The sequence below is a fragment of the Schistocerca piceifrons genome, chromosome 2 (assembly GCF_021461385.2).
Source record: "Schistocerca piceifrons isolate TAMUIC-IGC-003096 chromosome 2, iqSchPice1.1, whole genome shotgun sequence".
Lineage (NCBI taxonomy): Eukaryota > Metazoa > Arthropoda > Insecta > Orthoptera > Acrididae > Schistocerca > Schistocerca piceifrons.
In genome coordinates, this window is record NC_060139.1 from 610,975,934 (window position 1) to 610,996,886 (window position 20,953).

The following is a 20,953-nucleotide window of genomic DNA, read 5'->3' on the forward strand; positions in this document are numbered from 1 at the left end:
TACGCCTGTTTGTAACTGCCAGGTCTAAAATATTTCCAGTGCGTGTGAGTTGTCTTCACTAGTTCTTCAAGGCAGCTATCGGAAAACGTGTTCAGAGGTACTTCACAAGATTGTCTCTCCGCACCACCTGCAGTGAATCTATAGAAAATAAAAAAGAAAGAAAGAAAAAAGCACCGAATAACAACATTTACCGTAACCGTCCTTCAAAATTTGACCATTCCGACGGGGCTGTCCACCTCAAATGTAACCCACATCGTGGCGCAGTGGTTAGCACACTGGACTCGCATTCGGGAGGACGATGGTTCAATCCCGTCTCCGGCCATCCTGATTTAGGTTTTCCGTGATTTCCCTAAATCGCTACAGGCAAATGTCGGGATGGTTCCTTTAAAAGGGCACGGCCGATTTCCTTCCCCATCCTTTCCTCACCCGAGCTTGCGCTCCGTCTCTAATGACCTCGTTGTCGACGGGACGTTAAACACTAATCTCCTCCTCCTCCTAACCCACATCCTTCGCTGTCTATATTTTGGGAATTTACGTGTTTCGCACGGTCATTTCTGCATGAACTGTTAGTGGGTCTGGTTGCCACACATATCCGGATCTGATCCTGTGCTTGCACTACTATTCTGCTTGATAGGAGGAACGGGACAAGCTACAACACCCTTATGAGAACAAATGAGGAATTAAATCACTAAGATGTAGCGGCCACAGCTTGCAAAAATCGCAGTTAATGCCCAAGAGATCAGTGTATTTAATTATTACTGGTATACACACGGACTTGCTACCTAGAAACTACAGCAAACCTTAACTTGTCGTTGTTTATTGTAAGCACAGTTATGTAATTTTATTTAATTAAAATTTTCAGATAAATAGTGTCTCCAAGCACTTTCCTGATGACTGTTGTTACACTAATTATTAACAAAGTTTAACTGCATACTAACTTAACTATTTACCAACAACTTGGTTGTTTCATTTTGCTTACATGCTAGGTTACGCACGACTACATACGTTAACTGTTAACTACAGTAAAAATAATTAATGTTTCCTTAGCACAACGAGTTTAAAATTTACAACTGGAATATACTTCAAAGTATAAGCCTCCTGGTTTGCGACCTGCGGCAGTAGCATTGTGTTTCTGGAATACTGATGACCTTGAGAGTGGTAAAGAGCGCAGATATAGTGACATCAGCATTTCCTTAGAAATTTGCACTGACAGGTAATGGTTTTAAATTAGGTTTAAATTCTAACAGTTCCGCTTGTTCAGAAATTAGTGCGTTACGTCCTCTGGCACTAATATTGCCAGTTGCCTCCACGACACATTCTGCACCACGGAGAAGGTGCAGTCAGTCTTTTTCTAGCGTCCTCGGTCGCTGTACTACAACATGTCACAGACGACGACCTTAGGATACACAAAAGTTATATCTCCTAGGACTCCCCAGTGCCTATCACCTCGCCTTATGCCGTTCAATCCACGACTTCACTCCGAACTTCAGCCATATTTATTTATGTAATAGGTTTTTTTCTGGTGACTCAGACATTCTCCTCTCCTTTTCTTGAAGGTAAATCTCCAGCTCTCTCTTGCACACTTCCTCGGGTATTTGTTTAACTGATGACATAATGATCCCTCCCATACGAAGTTGCATAGTGTTTCAGTCCCTGTTTCAACTCTTTCAGTGATTGCTGTGCTAAGCACATTCCAAACGACGCAATAGGCAAGTGGATGACAGCGGATGGTTAGCATTCTATGGTCTGCCGAGAACCTTGAAAGTTTTGATTTAATGTGGGAACTCAATGTCTAAGGACCATAAGATTTTAGGAAAGAGTTTAACTGTTTATTTTGCTTGCGTGGCTGAATAACTTATTCCAAAGATGGCAGTATCCTACCGGGGTACATAAAGGCAACAGCCCCCTTCTGCACATCAGTTAATAAAATGAGTACGTATTACTAAGGCAGTCAGTCTGTATTCAGACTCACTCTTTCACTGTGCAGCTGAGTGTGCGTCGTTCGAAAATTTTAATAAAAATATTACATACAACTTTTTGCCGGATTGGAACTCGAGCAGAGTAAAATGTACACTCCAAAAATAACTCCTACACTGTAGCTAAGCAATTTCTCCTTTGTTTCCTGTCTTCCAGAAGTGTTGGTCCAACAAACTGCGCGGAAGAGTTTCTGTGAAATACGAGTTTGTGAAGCAGGAGAGATGTGGTGGTAGAGCTCAAGCTATGAGGACGCGTCTTGGATCTTGCTTGGATGGCAAAATTGGAAAGAGCATTACAAACTTAAAGTAAAGGGCGATGTGACATAGTATCTAAACTTTCATAAACATTATTGTATCCTCTTTTCAATTGACGTGTGTAATCATTTCCGTAATATTCGGTGAAATTATATGTTCAAGACTCTTGCAATACATATATACATTAAGTTCGCAGTTGCAAATAAGGACAACCGTCAGCTGTGGAATGGAATGGGGACAATGAAAATTTGTGCCGGACCGGGACTCGAACCCGTAATTCCCGCTTATCGCGAGCGGTCGCCTTTTCATTCTTTTTATTTATTTATTTATTTACATGATTACATTTAGGAAACGTGTACAAATGAGAATTCTAGTAACTGAGTGTTACAACAACAAAGGTGGCATTCAATGTTGTTGTTGTTGTGATCTTCAGTCCTGAGACTGGTTTGATGCAGCTCTCCATGGTGCTCTATCCTGTGCAAGCTTCTTTATCTCCCAACCTACATCCTTCTGAAACAGCGTAGTGTATTCATCTCTTGGTGTCCCTCTACGATTTTTACCCTCCACGCTGCCCTCCAATGCTAAATTTGTGATCCCTTGATGCCTCAGAACACGTCCTACCAACAGGTCCCTTCTTCTTGTCGAGTTGTGCCACAAACTCCTCTTCTCCCCAATTCTATTCAATACGTCCTCATTAGTTATGTGATCTACCCATCTAATCTTCAGCATTCTTCTGTAGCACCACATTTCGAAAGCTTCTATTCTCTTCTTCTCCAAACTATTTGTCGCCCATGTTTCACTTCCATACATGGCTACACTCCATACAAATACTTTCAGAAACGACTTCTTGATACTTAAATCTATACTCGATGTTAACAAATTTCTCTTCTTCAGAAACGCTTTCCTTGCCATTGCCAGCCTGAGAGTAAACAAAAAAAGTATAAATGTAAATCACTGATGAAATTCCAGCTAAAAAGGTTCTTCAATAAACGTAAATGGTTCCACTTTGTGCTTCGCCATCGTTATCTGATATCTCCAACAGCGCCTTTGAAGGGTATCTGCAACGGAGGCATTCTGCTCCGCTAGTGCCTCAAGGAAAACAGCATCCTTGCAGTAGCCTGTCTCTTCCTTCTGCGATGCTGCCAAGGCAGGACGTTCAGCCGTTAGTGTGATGCGGCACAAAACATTAATCGCAGCTTGGCACTCCCCAGCTGAGTGGAGGGTTCACGAAAATGCATTTGCGTAAATAATTTGCGAAGAGCGTACGGTATCTCGGTGTGCGTTTGAGGGCATTGTGAGCATTTTGTAGGAACCACCAGTAATCAAGCTGCTCTTTCTCTCCGTCGCTAAAGATATAGGCGACGGTAATTCCTTTGAACCATGTAAGCGCATGATATTTTGCGGCGGGAAGGTAAGATTCATCTGGACAGAGTAGGGTCTGAGGGTCAATCATATCAGGTGTGACCTGGAGGTAACATGCCAATATCTTCTGTGTTAGTCGCCAAACTCCGGACGATGATGCGCATGTAAAACGATGTTCATCGGTATCCAAGAGGTGACAATCTGGGCAATAAGGTGAGTTTGCTAGTCCAATAGCGTGAAGTCGCTGTCGTGTGGCATATTTTTTGTTGGCGATCTGATACCACTTCGAACGCACCGTGGATGACAGAAAGTTGTGGTGTATCGTTTTCCACACTCTTGGCCAGTGAACCGTAGGGTACTTGTTTTCCACCACGTTATGGGGAACAGCCCGCAGAAGGTTGATATAAAAATCTTTCGCCTTTGGTGGACGTGTGCCGGGGAGGTTCGAGCTGACATAGCTGTAATCAAGAACGAAGGTCGACACATGGGAGAGCTGTGGTGCGACGTGCGCAACCAACACCGGTGGGACGTTAGAGGCTGGCATCAGAACCTGCAGTAAACGACGTGTGAGAGAGGTATGTTGACTTTTCCATCGTTTCCTCATGTTGCTCACGTAAAGGGCAGCTGCTCTCGCCCTGACGTTGACCAGTCCCAGCCCCCCTTTGTGCACTGGGAGGGTAAGAGAGTCGTATCGTACTTTAAATATATGACCTGCGGAAACGTAGTAACTGAAGGCCGCCTGTAGCCGGCGACCTATCTGCAGCTTGTGCCACATGGTTGAGTTTTGATGCCACGTAGAGGTTCAAGTATTCAACACGTTGTAGCTGATTCAAGTCCCGGAGCAGGTTCTGTCGCATCATTGCGCGTATGGTCTGTAATAACCGTCGGTAGTTTGCTGCAGCTGTTTTACGTACATCCTTCGTGAACGTGATTCCCAAATATCGCAGATCAGAAACTGGCGGGAGGGGAGCGAGGGCTCCCGGTCCGAGACCACGCCCAGTACGCCACCGACTTGTTGATGTTCAGAAGACTGCCTGCGGCCTGTCCGTATCGGGACTGCGACTCGAACCCGTATTTCCCGCTTATCGCGAACGGTCGCCTTTCCATTTGGCTATCCGTACACGACTCACGGCCAGATCCAAACTTCCACATGTCGTCAACCATGCGTCGTAGCGAGTCGTCAACGGTAGCCAAATGGTAAGGCGACCGCTCGCGATAAGCGGGAAATCCGGTTTCGAGTCGCGATCCAGCACAAATTTTCACTGTCGTCATTCCATTCTAAAGCTGTTGGTTGTCCTTATTCGCAATTGCGAATTCGTTTACTGTATTTCATAACGGCTGTAGTCATCGCAGTGCATGCATGTCCAAAGGAACTTTGCATCGTAATCAGAGTAACACAGTCACTGCAGTATCGTATATATCTTTCAATATATTCCACAAATCACTAGCCTGAGCAACAGTCACTTCTCACCTAAATAATATGAGAGTTGGAACTTTAATAGTGACAACTATTTATTTACAGCTCATACAAAATAGATACGTGTTTCAATGTTTTACTGACCTTCAAAGTAGTCACCAGCATTGTGTATAAACCGTTGCCAACAATGTGGAAGTCGTAGGATACCCTTAGCAGTTCCAGTTGTGTTGATAGTTCGAGCGGCGCGGTCTATTGCCTGACGAATTTGTAGCAATTCTGAAGCGAATGCCCTGAAGTGTTTCCTTCAGTTTAGAAATCGAGTAGAACTCACGAGGGCTTAAATCAGGGGGTGCAGAAGGCGGTATAGCACTTAGCAGCCCCTTCAGTCAAACAAATCAGTAACAGCTTGCACTGTACGTGCTTCAGCATTGTCCTGCAAAATGATGGTCAGGTCCTGCAGAAAGTATCACCATTTCTTTCTCTATGCTGTTCTTTTTTGGAACATCCTATGACCAGCTTAGGGACAGAAGTGATGACACCAGCTTAGAGACAGAAGTGATGACACTTTCTGCAGAACTTGACCATCATTTTGCTGGACAATGCTCAAGCACGTACAGCGCAAGCTGTTACTGATGTGTTTGACTGATGGGTCTGTTAAGTGCTGTACCACGTACCGCACTCCCCTGATTTAAGCCCTCGTGAGTTCAACTCGATTTCTAAACTGAAGGAAGCACTTCACGGCATTCGCTTCAGAACTGCTACAAATTCGCCGGGCAATAGACCGCGCCGCTCGAATTGTTAATACAACTGGCACTGCTAAGGGTATCCTAAGATTTCCACATCGCTGGCAACGGGTTATACACAATGCCGGTGACTACTTTGAATGTCAGTAAAACTTTAAAATACGTGTCTATTTTGTACGAGCTGTAAAAAAATAGTTGCCACTATTAAAGTTCCAACCCTCATATATAATATTTGTCTCATTTAGCCATTGTTTTCACGAAACTGCTGTAGTGTCTACACGTTATACTGTATAGGATACAGTTGTTAGGTCAACTTTTGGACTATTTAGTGCTGTTGTATATTTGTTACTCACCACGTGGGAAAGTTAATGTATGTAATCATGATTTTACTACATTAACCAGGTAACATATTGTAATTACATTTATTAATTATAAGCAATATAATACGGTGCAATATCCGTAGTTAATTTCAGATAAAGTAATCAAAAGCACCAGCTGCGGGAATTTAATCAAAGTAAACCATAAATATTTTAAATAAAAATTGATCTGTTTTCTACCTTTAACGAACCTTGTCCTAAAACAGTTAACATTCCTCTGTGAAACCCTATAATTAGAAATAAAATAATATGCTCAATGTACTGTATGTATTGTAGGTTATCCGGGGACCTAGAAACGACGGAGAGGATCCGTCCCCGCCGCAGCCGCAGTGCTCCACAATCCCACCACGACTACCGCAGTCCACTTCACCCCTCCGCCGCCCCACACCGAACCCAGAGTTATTATGCGGTTCGTCCCCCGGTGAACGTCTGACACCTGACGAGTGTAACCCTTATGTTTGCGTGGTAGAGTAATGGTGGTGTACGCGTATGTGGAGAACTTGTTTGCGCAGAAATCGCCGACATAGTGTAACTGAGACGGAATAAGGGGAAGCAGCCCGCATTTGCCGAGGCAGATCTAAAACTGCCTAAAAACCATCCACAGACCGGCCGGTTCACCGGACCTCGACACAAATCCGCTGGGTGGATTCGTGCCGGGGACCAGGCGCTCCTTCCCGCCCGGAAAGCCGTGCGTTAGACCGCACGGCCAACCGTGTTGGCATGCTCAATGTACTAGCAGTTGTCTCAGGGTCACCTTCTTTTGAGAAAATGGAACATTGTCAGGAAGTGGTATCAGATGACTGTGTATGTGTGAGATGGTAGGAGGCTGCTATTGTATTAATGACTGTAGTATGTGGTGGGTTGAACATCAGCCATTAACAGCAGTGATTCCAGCTGATACTCATCACTCTTCATGACCGAAGAGCTGGGCGACCTCACAGCATACGTTGAAGCACTGTACAACAGACTTTCCCGTAAAAATCTCACAGTCGTCTATCTCCCAACTTACCTGCTCTGTTCAACTCCACGTTTTCCCAAAGTCACACTGGGTATGTGCTTACATTTGATTGGGTAGGTCAGATTATTCATATCTCGCCAGTCGAGTTACATGTTAGCAACTTTCATTGCTCTTGCATAGTGCCTTCTCTTCCCGTACTAACATAAACACACATTTGAAAAAAAAAATCGTCTAAATAAATACCTGAGTATTGTTTAGCTTCTCGATATCTTTTCCAGAATCTATAAACTCCCTGCTGTGTTGCGTCATAACTCTTCTGAGGTCCTCAGGCTTGTGCCTTGTCCATTGTCGCCGCTAAGCTACAATCGCAATTCCTCCCCATTGCTCGTCGAGACGTATCTAGTAATTACTTGTACTCGTTTAATGCACGGGAGGAAGAGCCCTGCCGCCAAACACCACTACTACTACTTAACAACCAGCTCGGCTCTGAATCATCTTTGTTAGCCTACGATAAGGAACTTACTCACTTTACTCGCTTTTAAAAATTGGTTTTCATGTACGAGAATCAGCTTGATTAACAGGCTCACGAACATTACTTTAAGCCGAGTTTGTCTCGCACACAAAGTCTAAGCTAAACTGCAGCGGCAGTAGCGCGACAAGAAAGAATTAAAAGCAGAACAACGCTGGATGGGCAGGAATGATAAATTTGGTTGTTATTTGGTAGACACGAAGAGGAACATCGATGAGCTAGTGGTGTTCCACATACCACCGGAGCTGACAGAGCTGCTGCCGTCGCCGGACGTGGTGAAGTCGGTGCTCGACAAAGACACCAGCATCATCGGCCGCGTCGAGTACGTCATCACCGTCTGGACCAGGCAGATCGAGCAGGTGAGTGCTCGTTTAGCTATTTGTCGTATGGCGAAATCTTCGCTCAAAGCAGTTCAAAGATGTCAATTGCGCGTGAAAATGAAAATGCGAGGACCTTTGACCTATTGCCCTGATATGTTCTTACAAGTAACGGGACTTTAGGATCCGCCAGCAAACCCGAAGAGTCTTCCGAGAACAATTCTTTAATGTCACATACAGTATGGTGCTCAAGCTTGTGGGAGCCATACCACATAGGACTAACAGATGATTCTGAACGTATACAAAGAAGGACCGCACGAATGGTCAGAGGCTTGTTTAACCCAAGGGAGACGGTCAAAGAGACACTGAAAGAACTGAACTGGATGACGCTTGAAGATTAACTTCGACTATCAAGCCTAATTTCAAAGTTTCAAGAATCCACTTTACATGAGGAGTCTGAGACCCCCTAAGTATCGCTCTCGCAAGGATCACGAACACGAAATTAAACTAATTACAGGGTGCACGGACGCGTTCAAGCACTCATCCTTCTCCCGCTCCATGCGTGAAAATAAAGAGAAGAAGCCCTAATAACTGGCACAGTGCTAAAAACCGTAAGCCATGCCATTTACAGTGATTTGTAGAGTATAAATGTATACGTAGATTTTGACATTATTTTCCACAGTTGGACAATAGTCATTTATTTAATCATAGACTCTTAAGAAAAAGAAAATAAGAAACCGCGCGCCACGAAGGAATTATCCGAATGGGACGCAAATCGGTAGATGTGAAGAACATGTAGAGGAAAAAAATTATTACAATTTTAGAAAAATTGGATGATTTATTCAGGAGAAAGAGTTCTCAAATTGAGCAAGTCAATAAAGAGTAGGTCCACCTCTGGCCCTTACGCTAGCAGTTATTCGACCTGGAACTGACTGATAGAGTTGTTGGATGTCCTCTTGAGAGATATCGTGTCAAATTCTATCCAAATGGCGCTTTACATCGTCAAAATTCGAAGCTTGCGCATAATACTCCAAACGTTCTCCTCGGGGAGAGATCCGGCGACATTTCTGGTGAAGGAAGAATTCGGCAAGCACGAAGAGAAGCAATAGAAACTTTCGCCATTTGCGGGAGGGCATTATATTGCTGAAATGTAAATCCAGGATGGCTTGCAAAACGGAGTATAGAATATCTTCGGTGAATCGCTATGCTGTAAGGGTACCACAGATGACAACCAAAGGGATCTTGCTACGAGAAATAATGGCACCCCAGACCATCACTCCTGGTTGACGGTCCATATGGCGAACGACAATCAGGCTGGTATCCCACCAATATCTGGAGCGTCTACAGATAGGTCCTCGCTGGTCATTGGGGCACAGTTCGAAGCGAGACTCATCACTGAAGACGATTTTACTTTAGTCAATGAGATTCCAGGCCGAAGGCGTCTGTGCAAACGCCCTTGGAAGCGGTGGAATACCAACCTGTCTGTCGCCGGCCATATGGCCCGACAACCAGGAGCGATGGTTTGGGGAGCCATTTCTTTCCATAGCAGGACCCATCTGGTTGCCATCCACGACACCTTTACAGAACAGCGATACGTCGACGATATTCTACGTCCCGTTAGGTTACCCTTCGTGTCAAACCATCTTGGGCTCACACCCATACACGTGGCGAATTTCTACTGCTTGCCTTCGTGCTTGCCAAACCCTAACTTGGCCAGCAAGCTCGCCGGATCGATCCCCAATAAAAACGTCTGGAGCGTTATGGGCAAGTCCCTCCAACCAGCTCGCGATTTTGACGATCTAACGCGCTAGCTGCACAGAATTTGCAAGATGTCCCTCAGGAGGACATCCAACAACTTTATCAACCAATGCCAAGTCTAATAACTGATTGCATAATGGTCAGAGGTGGTCCAGTGCTTGATCAATTTGTGAAGATCTTTCTCTTGAATAAATCACCCAATTTTTCTAAAATTGTTGTCTGTGTACATGTAAAGCACTTGTACCGATTTCCGTCCCGTTCGGATAATTCGTTTGTGGTGCTTGGCTTTCTTTTTTTTGCCTGAATGTATACAGGGTGGTCCATTGGTCGTGACCGGGCCAAATATCACACGAAATAATCGTCAAACGAAAAAACTACAAAGAACGAAACTTGTCTAGCTTGAAGGAGGAAACCGGATGGCGCTATGGTTGGCCCTCTAGATGGGGCTGCTATAGGTCAAACGGATATCAACTGCGGTTTTTAAAATAGGAATCTCCATTTTTATTACATATTCGTGTAGTATGTAAAGAAATATGAATGTTTTAATTGGACCACTTTTTTCGCTTTGTGATAGATGGCGCTGTAATAGTCACAAACGTATAAGTACGTGGTATCACGTAACATTCCGTCAGTGCGGACGGTATTTGCTTCGTGATACATTATTCATGTTAAAATGGACCGTTTACCAACAGCGGAAAACGTCGATACCGTGTTGATGTATGGTTACTGTGATCAAAATGCCCAACGGGCGTGTGCTATGTATGCTGCTCGGTATCCTGGACGACATCATCCAAGTGTCCGGACAGTTCGCCGGATAGATGGCACTGTAATAGTCACAAATATATGGCTCACAATTTTAGCCGAACATTTGGTAAGAGGTAGGGATGTTAAATTAAAATACAGAACGTAGGTACGTTTGAACATTTTATTTCGGTTGTTCCAATGTGTACATGTACCTTTGTGAACTTATCATTTCTGATAACGCATGCTGTTACGGCCTGATTATCTGTAAATACCACATTAATGCAATAAATGCTCAAAATTATGTCCGTCAACCTCAATGCATCTGGCAATACTTGTAACGACATTCCTCTCAACAGCGAGTAGTTCGCCTTCCGTAATGTTCGCACATGCATTGACAATGCGCTGACGCATGTTTTCAGGCGTTGTCGGTGGATCACGATAGCAAATCTCCTTCAACTTCCCCACAGAAAGAAATCCAGGGAGGTCAGCTGCGGTGAACGTGCGGGCCATGGTATGGTGCTTCGACGAGCAATCCACCTGTCATGAAATATGCTATTCAATACCGCTTCAACCGCACGCGTGCTATGTGCCGGACATCCATCATATTGGAAGTACATCGCCATTCTGTCATGCAGTGAAACATCTTGTAGTAACATCTGTAGAACATTACGTAGGAAATCAGCATGCATTGCACCATTTAAATTGCCATCGATAAAACGGGGGCCTATTATCCCTCCTCCCATAATGCCGCACCATACATTAACCCGCCAAGGTCGCTGATGTTCCACTTGTCGCAGCCATCGTGGATTTTCCGTTGCCCAATAGTGCATATTATGCCGGTTTACGTTACCGCTTTTGGTGAATGACGCTTCGTCGCTAAATAGAACGCATGCAAAACATCTGTCATCGTCCCGTAATTTCTCTTGTGCCCAGTGGCAGAACTGTACACGACGTTCAAAGTCGTCGCCATGCAATTCCTGGTGCATAGAAATATGGTACGGGTGCAATCGATGTTGATGTAGCATTCTCAACACCGACTTTTTTGAGATTCCCGATTCTCGCGCAATTTGTCTGCTATCGATGTGCGGATTAGCCGCGACAGCAGCTAAAATACCTGCTTGGGCGTCATCATTTGTTGCAGGTCGTGGTTAACGTTTCATATGTGGCTGAACACTTCCTGTTTCCGTAAATAACGTAACTAGCCGGCGAACGGCCCGGACACTTGGATGATGTCGTCCAGGATACTGAGCAGCATACACAGCACACGGCCGTTGGGCATTTTGATCACAATAGCCGTACATCAACATGTTATCGACCTTTTCCGCAATTGGTAAACGGTCCATTTTAACACGGGTAATGTATCACGAAGCAAATACCGTCCGCACTGGCTGAATGTTGCGTGATACCACGTACTTATACGTCTGTTACTATTAAAGCTCCATCTGTCAAAAAGCAAAAAAAGTGGTCCACCTAAAACATTCATATTTCTTCACATACTACACGAATATGTAATAAAAAAATGGAGGTTCCTATTTTAAAAACCGCAGTTGATATCCGTTTGTCCTATGGCAGCGCCATCTAGCGGGCCAACCATAGCGCCACCAGGTTTCCCCCTTCAAGCTAGACAAGTTTCGTTCTTTGTAGATTTTTCGTTTGACTCTTATTTCATGAGAGCTTTACCCTTCTCCCTACTGGTGAGCGATGTTTGACGTAGTTGCAATTTATCAGTAAAATACTATAATCTGGCGAATAAACAGCAAGCATCTTCCGCCGTACAGTAAGTGTCACCAGTAGGTTTTGTTTCAAACTCGGCCCGTCCAATTCCCATTGCTCTCCACCTGCCGCATCATATGCTGCCTTTGCTCCATTATCTGTGGAGACAGCCACTCGCGGCTTCTTGCTTGCAGCCATGCTCGCATACCTTAATGGCAAGTCTTTGTAATGTATACCGAAATTTTGAAACTGAACTATAAAAATTCGTAGTATGTCAACACCTTGTGATGGCAAAGGGGGCGCTGTTGATACAAATTATCAAAAACAAATGTTGATGTGAGCTGAGATATCACTTATTTATAAGTCGCTTAAACCAATAAATTACTTCGAAAGAATTATTCGCGTTGAGCACCATACATAGAGCTACATTTGTGAGTAGTTAGTAATTCGCAATTCTGTATTAAATAGTAATTATGAAACGCCACATAAAGCCAGCTAGTGCATACAGAGTACACTACTGATTCCAGGACGTGATTCTCCCACTCTCTAACCTGCCACAACTCGTTTGTTCAGTTCCTACTGCTCTTGCTGGTAACGATTTTTCGGTGGGATTATACACGTATCATTGTGTACAGTTTGTTTTGTGTCGTGTATTGAACCGGGGACCTAGAAACGACAGAGATGCTTCATCCCGCCATAGCCCTCAGTGGTTCACAACCACACAACAGGTCACAGCAGTCCACCCACACCACAGCCGCCCCACGCCGAACCCAGGGTTATTGTGCGGTTCGGCCCCCAGTGGACACCCCTGGGAACGTCTCATACCAGACGAGTGTAACGCCAAATGTTTGCGTTGTAGAGTAATTATGGTGTAGGCGTACGTGGAGACAATGGTTGCACAGCAATCGCTGACATAGTGTAACTGAGGCGGGATAAGGGAAACCCGCATTAGCCAAGGCAGATGGAAAACCGCCTAAAAACCATCCACAGGCTGGCTAGCACACTGGACCTCGACACTAATCCGCCGGGCGGATTCGTGCCGAGGACCGGCACGCCTTCCCGCTCGGGAAGCAGCGCATTAGACCGCGCGGTTAGCCGGGCGGGCTATAAATTAGCTTAGTGACGGATCGTGCACTTTCAGTCTTCGGCGCCCCCTGCAGCTGTTCGGTGCTTCCCTTACGTTGTACGGCTAACTGTGGCAAGTCGCTATACCCTCTTCAGTTCTTGGATTCACATATGTGAACTTCGAGGTTCCACACTGTAAAATTAATAGACGTTTTTTTATCAACTTATATGGTGCATCTAGCTAAAAAAAAAACTAAACCTACGCAACCTACAAAAAAACAGTTTATTAATTTTATGAAGTGGGACTTGGAAGTCCACATATGTGTACCAGTGGGACAGAAGAGGTTATTATTAGTCTAAGGCACGAATATTAGAATATACGGTAGGTATCACGAGGCGTAAGTGCATTAGCAAGACACACCGCTGACGTCAGAGACCACCCAATGACCGTTCAGTAGCTCGCAATTGCCATAACATATTGTGTTGTAATTGCTATTAAGAGCCAGTGTGAAATTTTATTAGTGACTGGCGATCGAACTCATAGTTATGCCGTTATTATTATTGTACTGAGGGATTATTTAGGGTAGGTTTTTAAGTGAAACAGAATGGTTTGTTGCACGATCGCCAACTTAAGAACCACAGCAGACAACTAAGTAAGTTACGAATTAAGTGTCATAGATTTCCTAAACACAATGTGACGAAGAGAAAATGGATAAATGCTTGTAAAAATGCGGATTCGTTTTCAGTTGAAAATGCTAGTTTTTGCTCAGTACATTTAGTGCTTCGCATTATCAAAGGGATTTGAATCTACCATCCTCTGGTGCTGAATTAGGGTTTAGCAATGAGCCTAATATTGAGAGAAATATATGGGAAAAAAACAGAGATATTGTGAAGAAGTAGAAGATATTTTACGGGTAAATATATTACCAACTAATAAAGAAATTTCTACTAGATAAAACATTAACCGTGAAAATAAACACTACCGTAAATGGACAACGTGTGCTTAAGCAAACAACTAGAAATTATGGAAAAAGAAATAAAAGACCTTCGGCAACAGAATGCAGATTTACAGGATCGTCTGTCTCTCGATGTAGCGCTGAGTTACACGAAATTAAAAGATGTTCAAAATGTGATTCGGGGCTCTTTTTCTGTCAACAAATGGTTATGAAAGGACGGTGCACTAAGTAGCCATCTGAAGATACTGCAAAGGCTACGACTTCACATTGCCTGTTTTTATTTCATGCATGAATTTGTCCAGCTATGGACAGCATACAACTTAAGACTTACGGTGTTTCTTATTCTTCCGTTCTTCCCAGTCCTTCTTCATTTTCTCGCCAACTACTCGTCTCTGCTCATCTGTCCACACTCTCTTGGGTCGAGGTTTTGGCTCATCTTCTTCATAGTTTGCGTTTTCTATCAGTAGCCTGAAGTGGTTCCTGTCACGTATTATTTCTTCTGTAACACCTATTTTGTTGGCGTCTTTCTTTAGTGCTTCTATCCAGCCTACAATTTTTTTCAGCTTACTAACGTAATTAAAAATTTTCTTTGTAATCTGAGTTTCTTCCATGCTTTTTAAATGCCCGTAAAATTTTAGCCATCCTGTCCTCACTGTATCTGTGATCTTTTCTGTATTTTTGTATAAGTCTTCATTTCTCCTTTTAATCCATCTATTTTCCTTGTTTTTCTCAGGACCTAGCATTTTTCTTAGTATTTTTCTCTCTCTTTTTTCTAGTTCTCTTACTTCGCCTTTCTTTTTAAGTGTTAGGCACTCTGATCCATACGTTGCTTGTGTCCTAATAACTGAATTGTAATGTTTAATCTTCGCTCGTATGGATATTGATTTAGTTTTGTGTTAATTTGTATGCAAATTCTAACTTTTTTATTCTTTCTTTATTTGTTGTGTTATCCAGTCCATTAGCTTGGATCCTCTCCCCCAGGTATTTGAATATATCAGCTCTTTTAATTTTTCCATACTTTGTTTTCATAAACTTTTCTGTATTATGTTTGTGTTCTATATACTCGGTTTTTTCATAGGATATTTTTAGCCCAGTCTTTTCAGCAATCTCGTGTAACAGATCAAGCATAACTGTTGCGTGTGTTCGGTTTTCGGTTATCAATGCCATATCATCCACAAAGGCTAAACATTTCACTTCAAATTTGTTCTTTTCTTGGCCCATGCTTATACCCTTTGTGCCTCTGTTTTTTAATGTGCTTTCCCATGTTTTTACTATTTTATCTAAAACCCAGTTAAAGAGAATTGAGGACAGTCCATTTCCTTGTCGAACTCCTGTTTTGATTTTGAGTGGTTCAGAAACTTCGCCTTGAAACTTAATTCTTGATGTTGTATCTGTGAGCGGTTGTTCAACAAGTCTTCTGTTGTTTTCATCTATCCCTGATTCATAAAGTATCTGGAATAGTGATTGTCTGTCAGCAGAGTCGTAGACCTTCTTGAAGTCTACGAAAGTAACTACTGTATTTTTATTTTGTAGAACTCTCACTCTCAAAACTGTTTTTAAATTAAGAATCTGTTCTGCACATGATCTACCTTTTCTAAATCCTGCTTGATAATCTCCTATATTAGGTCCTGCTTGTTCCTCTATTCTATTTAAAAGTGATTTAGAAAGTATTTTGTATGTCACTGGTAACAAGGATATGCCCCTGTAGTTGTTGGTGTCTTTTTATCTCCTTTTTATGGAGAGGATGGATCAATGCTTTGTCTATTTTATAAAGTATTATCTTTTGTCAGAGGCATACTGAAATATTCTCTTCCTGGTGGAGTCACTATGAAAAATAAGACTCAGGAAATGTAGTGTTCTTCCAAGTTTTACTGATTTAAGCCTTAGTGTTCTGGAAACTCAAACATATTAACAAAATTTGAAAAAGACGTAGTTCGGAGGCCTTCATGCCAGCATTTTTACGACCACAGAAGAAAATGGTGTGGCTAATATAATGCTTAGCAATAATAATAATAATACACTAAAAATGGAAAATCCCGATTACATTCGTACCTGCGCATGAGTTATACATGCGTGCTCCGTGTGCCTATAAGCTTCAATGCAGTGCAGCGTGGTGGGAGGGTTCACGGTGACGTCACAGCTTACAGCCCCCCTGCGCCTCTTTACAGCTCGTCTGTGCGTAGGCTTTGCCAAGAGCTTTGTGTGACGGTGCAGGTGCTGACGCGTGCAGAGCGGCTGCGCTCAGTGCGGGAAGACACGGGCCCGCTAGACGAGCTGGACCAGTGGCGCCGCCTGCTGGCGCGATTCGGCTCCGTCGCGGAGCACACCGCCTCGCCCACCTGTCAGACGTTCGTCATTCTCCTCACAGTCGCCAGGTCTAAGCTCGCCAAGGTAAGCCTCAGTGTGAACGTTTTACTGGCCGAAATAGTTCGGTCCCACTTGACCAGGTATGGAAGTGTTACGTGTTGGATTTCTTTTTGAACACATTGGCAGCATTTTGTTCCTTCGCTTTTTTGTTTTTTATTTTTTTCCATTGCGACAGCATACTGTTTTATCAGCTTTCACAAGCTTTGGTTCTAAATCAACTTTGTCCCCTATTGGTCTTCCCGTCGCAAACAACGCTGTCGCCTTCATCACCACCGCCGACAGTCCTGTCGTTAGTGAGATTGATTCTGAGACCATTAAAGTAATAGTTTATTTATACACTGACGGAAAAAAATCGCAGCACCAAATAGTTGTGCTACACAAATGAAAATTGGTAGGTGTGTTTCTACATCTGAAAGATGACGTCTACTAAAATGTCGCGCCAGTTACTTTTAATGTTGGACGTGGGGAATTGATGTTAGTCAAGAATGCCTTTGAGACGACGAAGAAGCCTTTATCAACAGCTGACTGAGTTTGAACGAGGTTATGTAATAAGGCTACGAAAAGCTGGATGTTCCTTTCACGATACTGCAGAAATACTTTACCGGAATGTAGCCACTGTACATGATTGCTTGCAGTGGCGGTCACGACAATGTACAGTCGCAAGAAGAACAGGCGACCGGGCATCGGACGACCAGGTGGTACTACCGAGGAGGAGGACCATAGTCTTCAGAGTATGGCTCTGGCGCATAGTACTGCATTTGCAACAGTAATTTGTGCAGCAGTTGGTGCCACAGTGACACAACGAACTGTTACAAATCGATTACTTCAAGGACAGTTCCGAGTCAGATGCCCTGTAGTGTGCATTCCACTGATCCCAAACGATCACCAGTTGAGATTGACCAATGTCAAGTGAGAGCTCATTGGAGGGCAGGGTGGAGGTCTGTTGTGTTTCGGATGAAATATGGATTTGTCTCGGTCCCAGAGATGGCAGTGTGTTTGCTAGAAGGAGGCCTGTTGAGGGTGTGCAACAAATCTTCGTGCTAGACACACTGAACAAATCCCTTTAGTTATGGTCTGGGCTGCGATTTCGTATGACAGCAGGAACACTCTCGTGGCTATCTCACGCGCCCTGACTGCAAATTTGTCAGTCTGTTTTTTTTTTTTGTTTTTTTTTTTTTTTTTTTTTGGCCATTCATGAACAGCATTCCAAGAGGTGTTTTCCACCAGGATAACGCTCGCCCACATACCGCTGTTGTAACCCAATGTGCTCTACTGCTCTACAGAGAGTGTCGACATGTTGTCTTGGCCTGTTCGATCACGAGATCTGTCTTCAACTGAGCACACGTGGGACATCATCGGACGATAACTCCAGCGTCATCTACAACCAGAGTTAACCGTCCCTGTATTGACCGACCAAGTGCAAGAGGCATGGAATTCCATCCCACAAACTGACATCCTGCGCCTGTACAACACAGTACATATACGTCTGCATGCTTGCTTTCAACATTCTAGTAGTTACACTGGTTATTAATGTTCCAGCATTTCACATTTGCAAAGGCTTATCGCGCGCTTACATTAACCTGTGATCTTGCAATATTAATACACTCCTGGAAATTGAAATAAGAACACCGTGAATTCATTGTCCCAGGAAGGGGAAACTTTATTGACACACTCCTGGGGTCAGATACATCACATGATCACACTGACAGAACCACAGGCATATAGACACAGGCAACAGAGCATGCACAATGTCGGCACTAGTACAGTGTATAGCCACCTTTCGCAGTAATGCAGGCTGCTGTTCTCCCATGGAGACGATCGTAGAGATGCTGGATGTAGTCCTGTGGAACGGCTTGCCATGCCATTTCCACCTGGCGCCTCAGTTGGACCAGCGTTCGTGCTGGACGTGCAGACCGCGTGAGACGACGCTTCATCCAGTCCCAAACATGCTCAATGGGGGACAGATCCGGAGATCTTGCTGGCCAGGGTAGTTGACTTACACCTTCTAGAGCACGTTGGGTGGCACAGGATACATGCGGACGTGCATTGTCCTGTTGGAACAGCAAGTTCCCTTGCCGGTCTAGGAATGGTAGAACGATGGGTTCGATGACGGTTTGGATGTACCGTGCACTATTCAGTGTCCCCTCGACGATCACCAGTGGTGTACGGCCAGTGTAGGAGATCGCTCCCCACACCATGATGCCGGGTGTTGGCCCTGTGTGCCTCGGTCGTATGTAGTCCTGATTGTGGCGCTCACCTGCACGGCGCCAAACACGCATACGACCATCATTGGCACCAAGGCAGAAGCGACTCTCATCGCTGAAGACGACACGTCTCCATTCGTCCCTCAATCGATGTACTGTGGAGACCTCACGCCCCACGTGTTGAGCAATTCGGCGGTACGTCCACCCGGCCTCCCGCATGCCCACTATACGCCCTCGCTCAAAGTCCGTCAACTGCACATACGGTTCACGTCCACGCTGTCGCGGCATGCTACCAGTGTTAAAGACTGCGATGGAGCTCCGTATGCCACGGCAAACTGGCTGACACTGACGGCGGCGGTGCACAAATGCTGCGCAGCTAGCGCCATTCGACGGCCAACACCGCGGTTCCTGGTGTGTCCGCTGTGCCGTGCGTGTGATCATTGCTTGTACAGCCCTCTCGCAGTGTCCGGAGCAAGTATGGTGGGTCTGACACACCGGTGTCAATGTGTGCTTTTTTCCATTTCCAGGAGTGTATCTTAAATACGAGGTATGTCCACAAAGTAAGTTCCGTTTGGTTATATAAAACAAACGTGTACAGATACAGAAAAAATATTTATCGTAGAAAAATCTACAACTGTTAAACTACTTTTCTGCATAGCTTCCGAAATTTTGTAGGCACTTGTCATAGCGTGGCACAAGTTTTTGTATGCCTTCTTTACAGAAGGTTGCCGCCTGTGTATTGAACCATGTGGTAACATGTTCTTTCAGCTCGTCATCATCGTTGAAGTGTTGACCATCAAGGACAGATTTTAGGTGTAAGAAGAGATGAAAGTCGCTAGGAGCGAAGTCCGGGCTGTACGGAGGATGATCAAACGTGTCCCAGTGAAATTCCCGTAAGAGCTCTTTGGTCACATTTGCCGTGTGAAGTGGGGCATTATCGTGGAAAAAAAACAACACCTTTTGACAGTAATCCTCGGCGCTTGTTCTGTATTGCGCGGGGCAATTTCTTAATGGTCTCGCAGTTACCATGTGCATTGATTGTATGGCCTCGTGGTAAGAGATCAATCAGCAAAATGCCTTTTCTGTCCCAAAAAACGGTGCACATGACTTTTAGACGTGTCAGTATTTGCTTATGCTTAACCTTCGTTGGGTATGAAGTGTGCCTCCATTCCATTGATTGCCGTTTTGTTTCAGGAGTGTCGTACGATACCCAAGTTTCATCCCCCGTGACTATTCGACAAAGAAAACCACCGCCTTCTTCATTGTAACGTGTCAAAAACTGAAGTGCACTGCTCATCCGTTGTTTTTTGTCTTGTTCAGTAAGAATTTTGGGTACCCAACGTGAGCAAAGTTTTCGAAATTTCAGTTTTTCGGTAACAATTTCATGAATTAGTGATCGTGAGTTTTGCGGAACTTCCATAGCAAGGGCACTAAGTGTAAACTTACGGGTGTGCTTAATCTTCTCTTCAATTGTGTGAACCAGTTCATCAGTAACCAAAGACGGGAGTCCACTTCGTTCTTCATCGTGCACTTGATCACGTCCTTCACTGAACAGTCTGACCCATCTTCTAACCATTGTATCACTCATAACATTTTGCCGTGGATAGAAAAAGAATCGGAACTTACTTTGTGGACGACCCTCGTATTTTGCCTATAGAAATGGGTTCCCGAATTTTCATTACGTTACATTAAATATTTTTGGATGTTGCGATTTTGTTTCTGTCAGCGTATTTTCAGTTATTTTTAGACGTATCACGTAGTGTTATTAAAATCTTTGCGACTTGATAGTCTGAACTCCACTGTGGCAATTAAAATTGCAACACCATGAAGTTGATCTGCTACGAACATCAATTTAACATGACGTGTAAGTTTACTACATGCTTGGCTATGCAGATGATTAACATTCCAGCGCAACTGCACAAAATAGATAGCAATAACGCCATCTATATCTACGGTATTTAAAGAAAGGCCCACACAGCAGGTCTCTCATTCACAAATCGTATTTGAATGTTGTTTGTTTCTGAGGAGATCGTTTTGTGGTTCGTACAAGTAAGAGAATACGAGCACGTTTCTGAATTTGCCAGCAGCTGGATTGTGACCTGTCGTGGCTTTGTTTATCACCCTGTGATACTGCTACTCTCATTGGTCGGGAACTCGTGGTTGTCATGCGAATTTTAAATGTGTTGTTTCAGGAGGGCCATACTGAAAACCA

At 44.0% G+C, this 20,953-nt stretch overlaps 1 protein-coding gene across 1 annotated transcript in view; it reads left to right on the forward strand.

The window, feature by feature from the left end:
* The window catches only part of LOC124775662 (dynein axonemal heavy chain 8-like), a 605,208-nt gene that overhangs the window by 84,157 nt on the left and 500,098 nt on the right, over window positions 1-20,953 (forward strand). Inside the window, exons 5-6 of the mRNA XM_047250489.1 lie at window positions 7,813-7,976; window positions 16,385-16,561. Of these exons, the coding sequence (XP_047106445.1) occupies window positions 7,813-7,976; window positions 16,385-16,561 (341 nt within the window). The remainder of the gene's footprint in view (window positions 1-7,812; window positions 7,977-16,384; window positions 16,562-20,953) is intronic.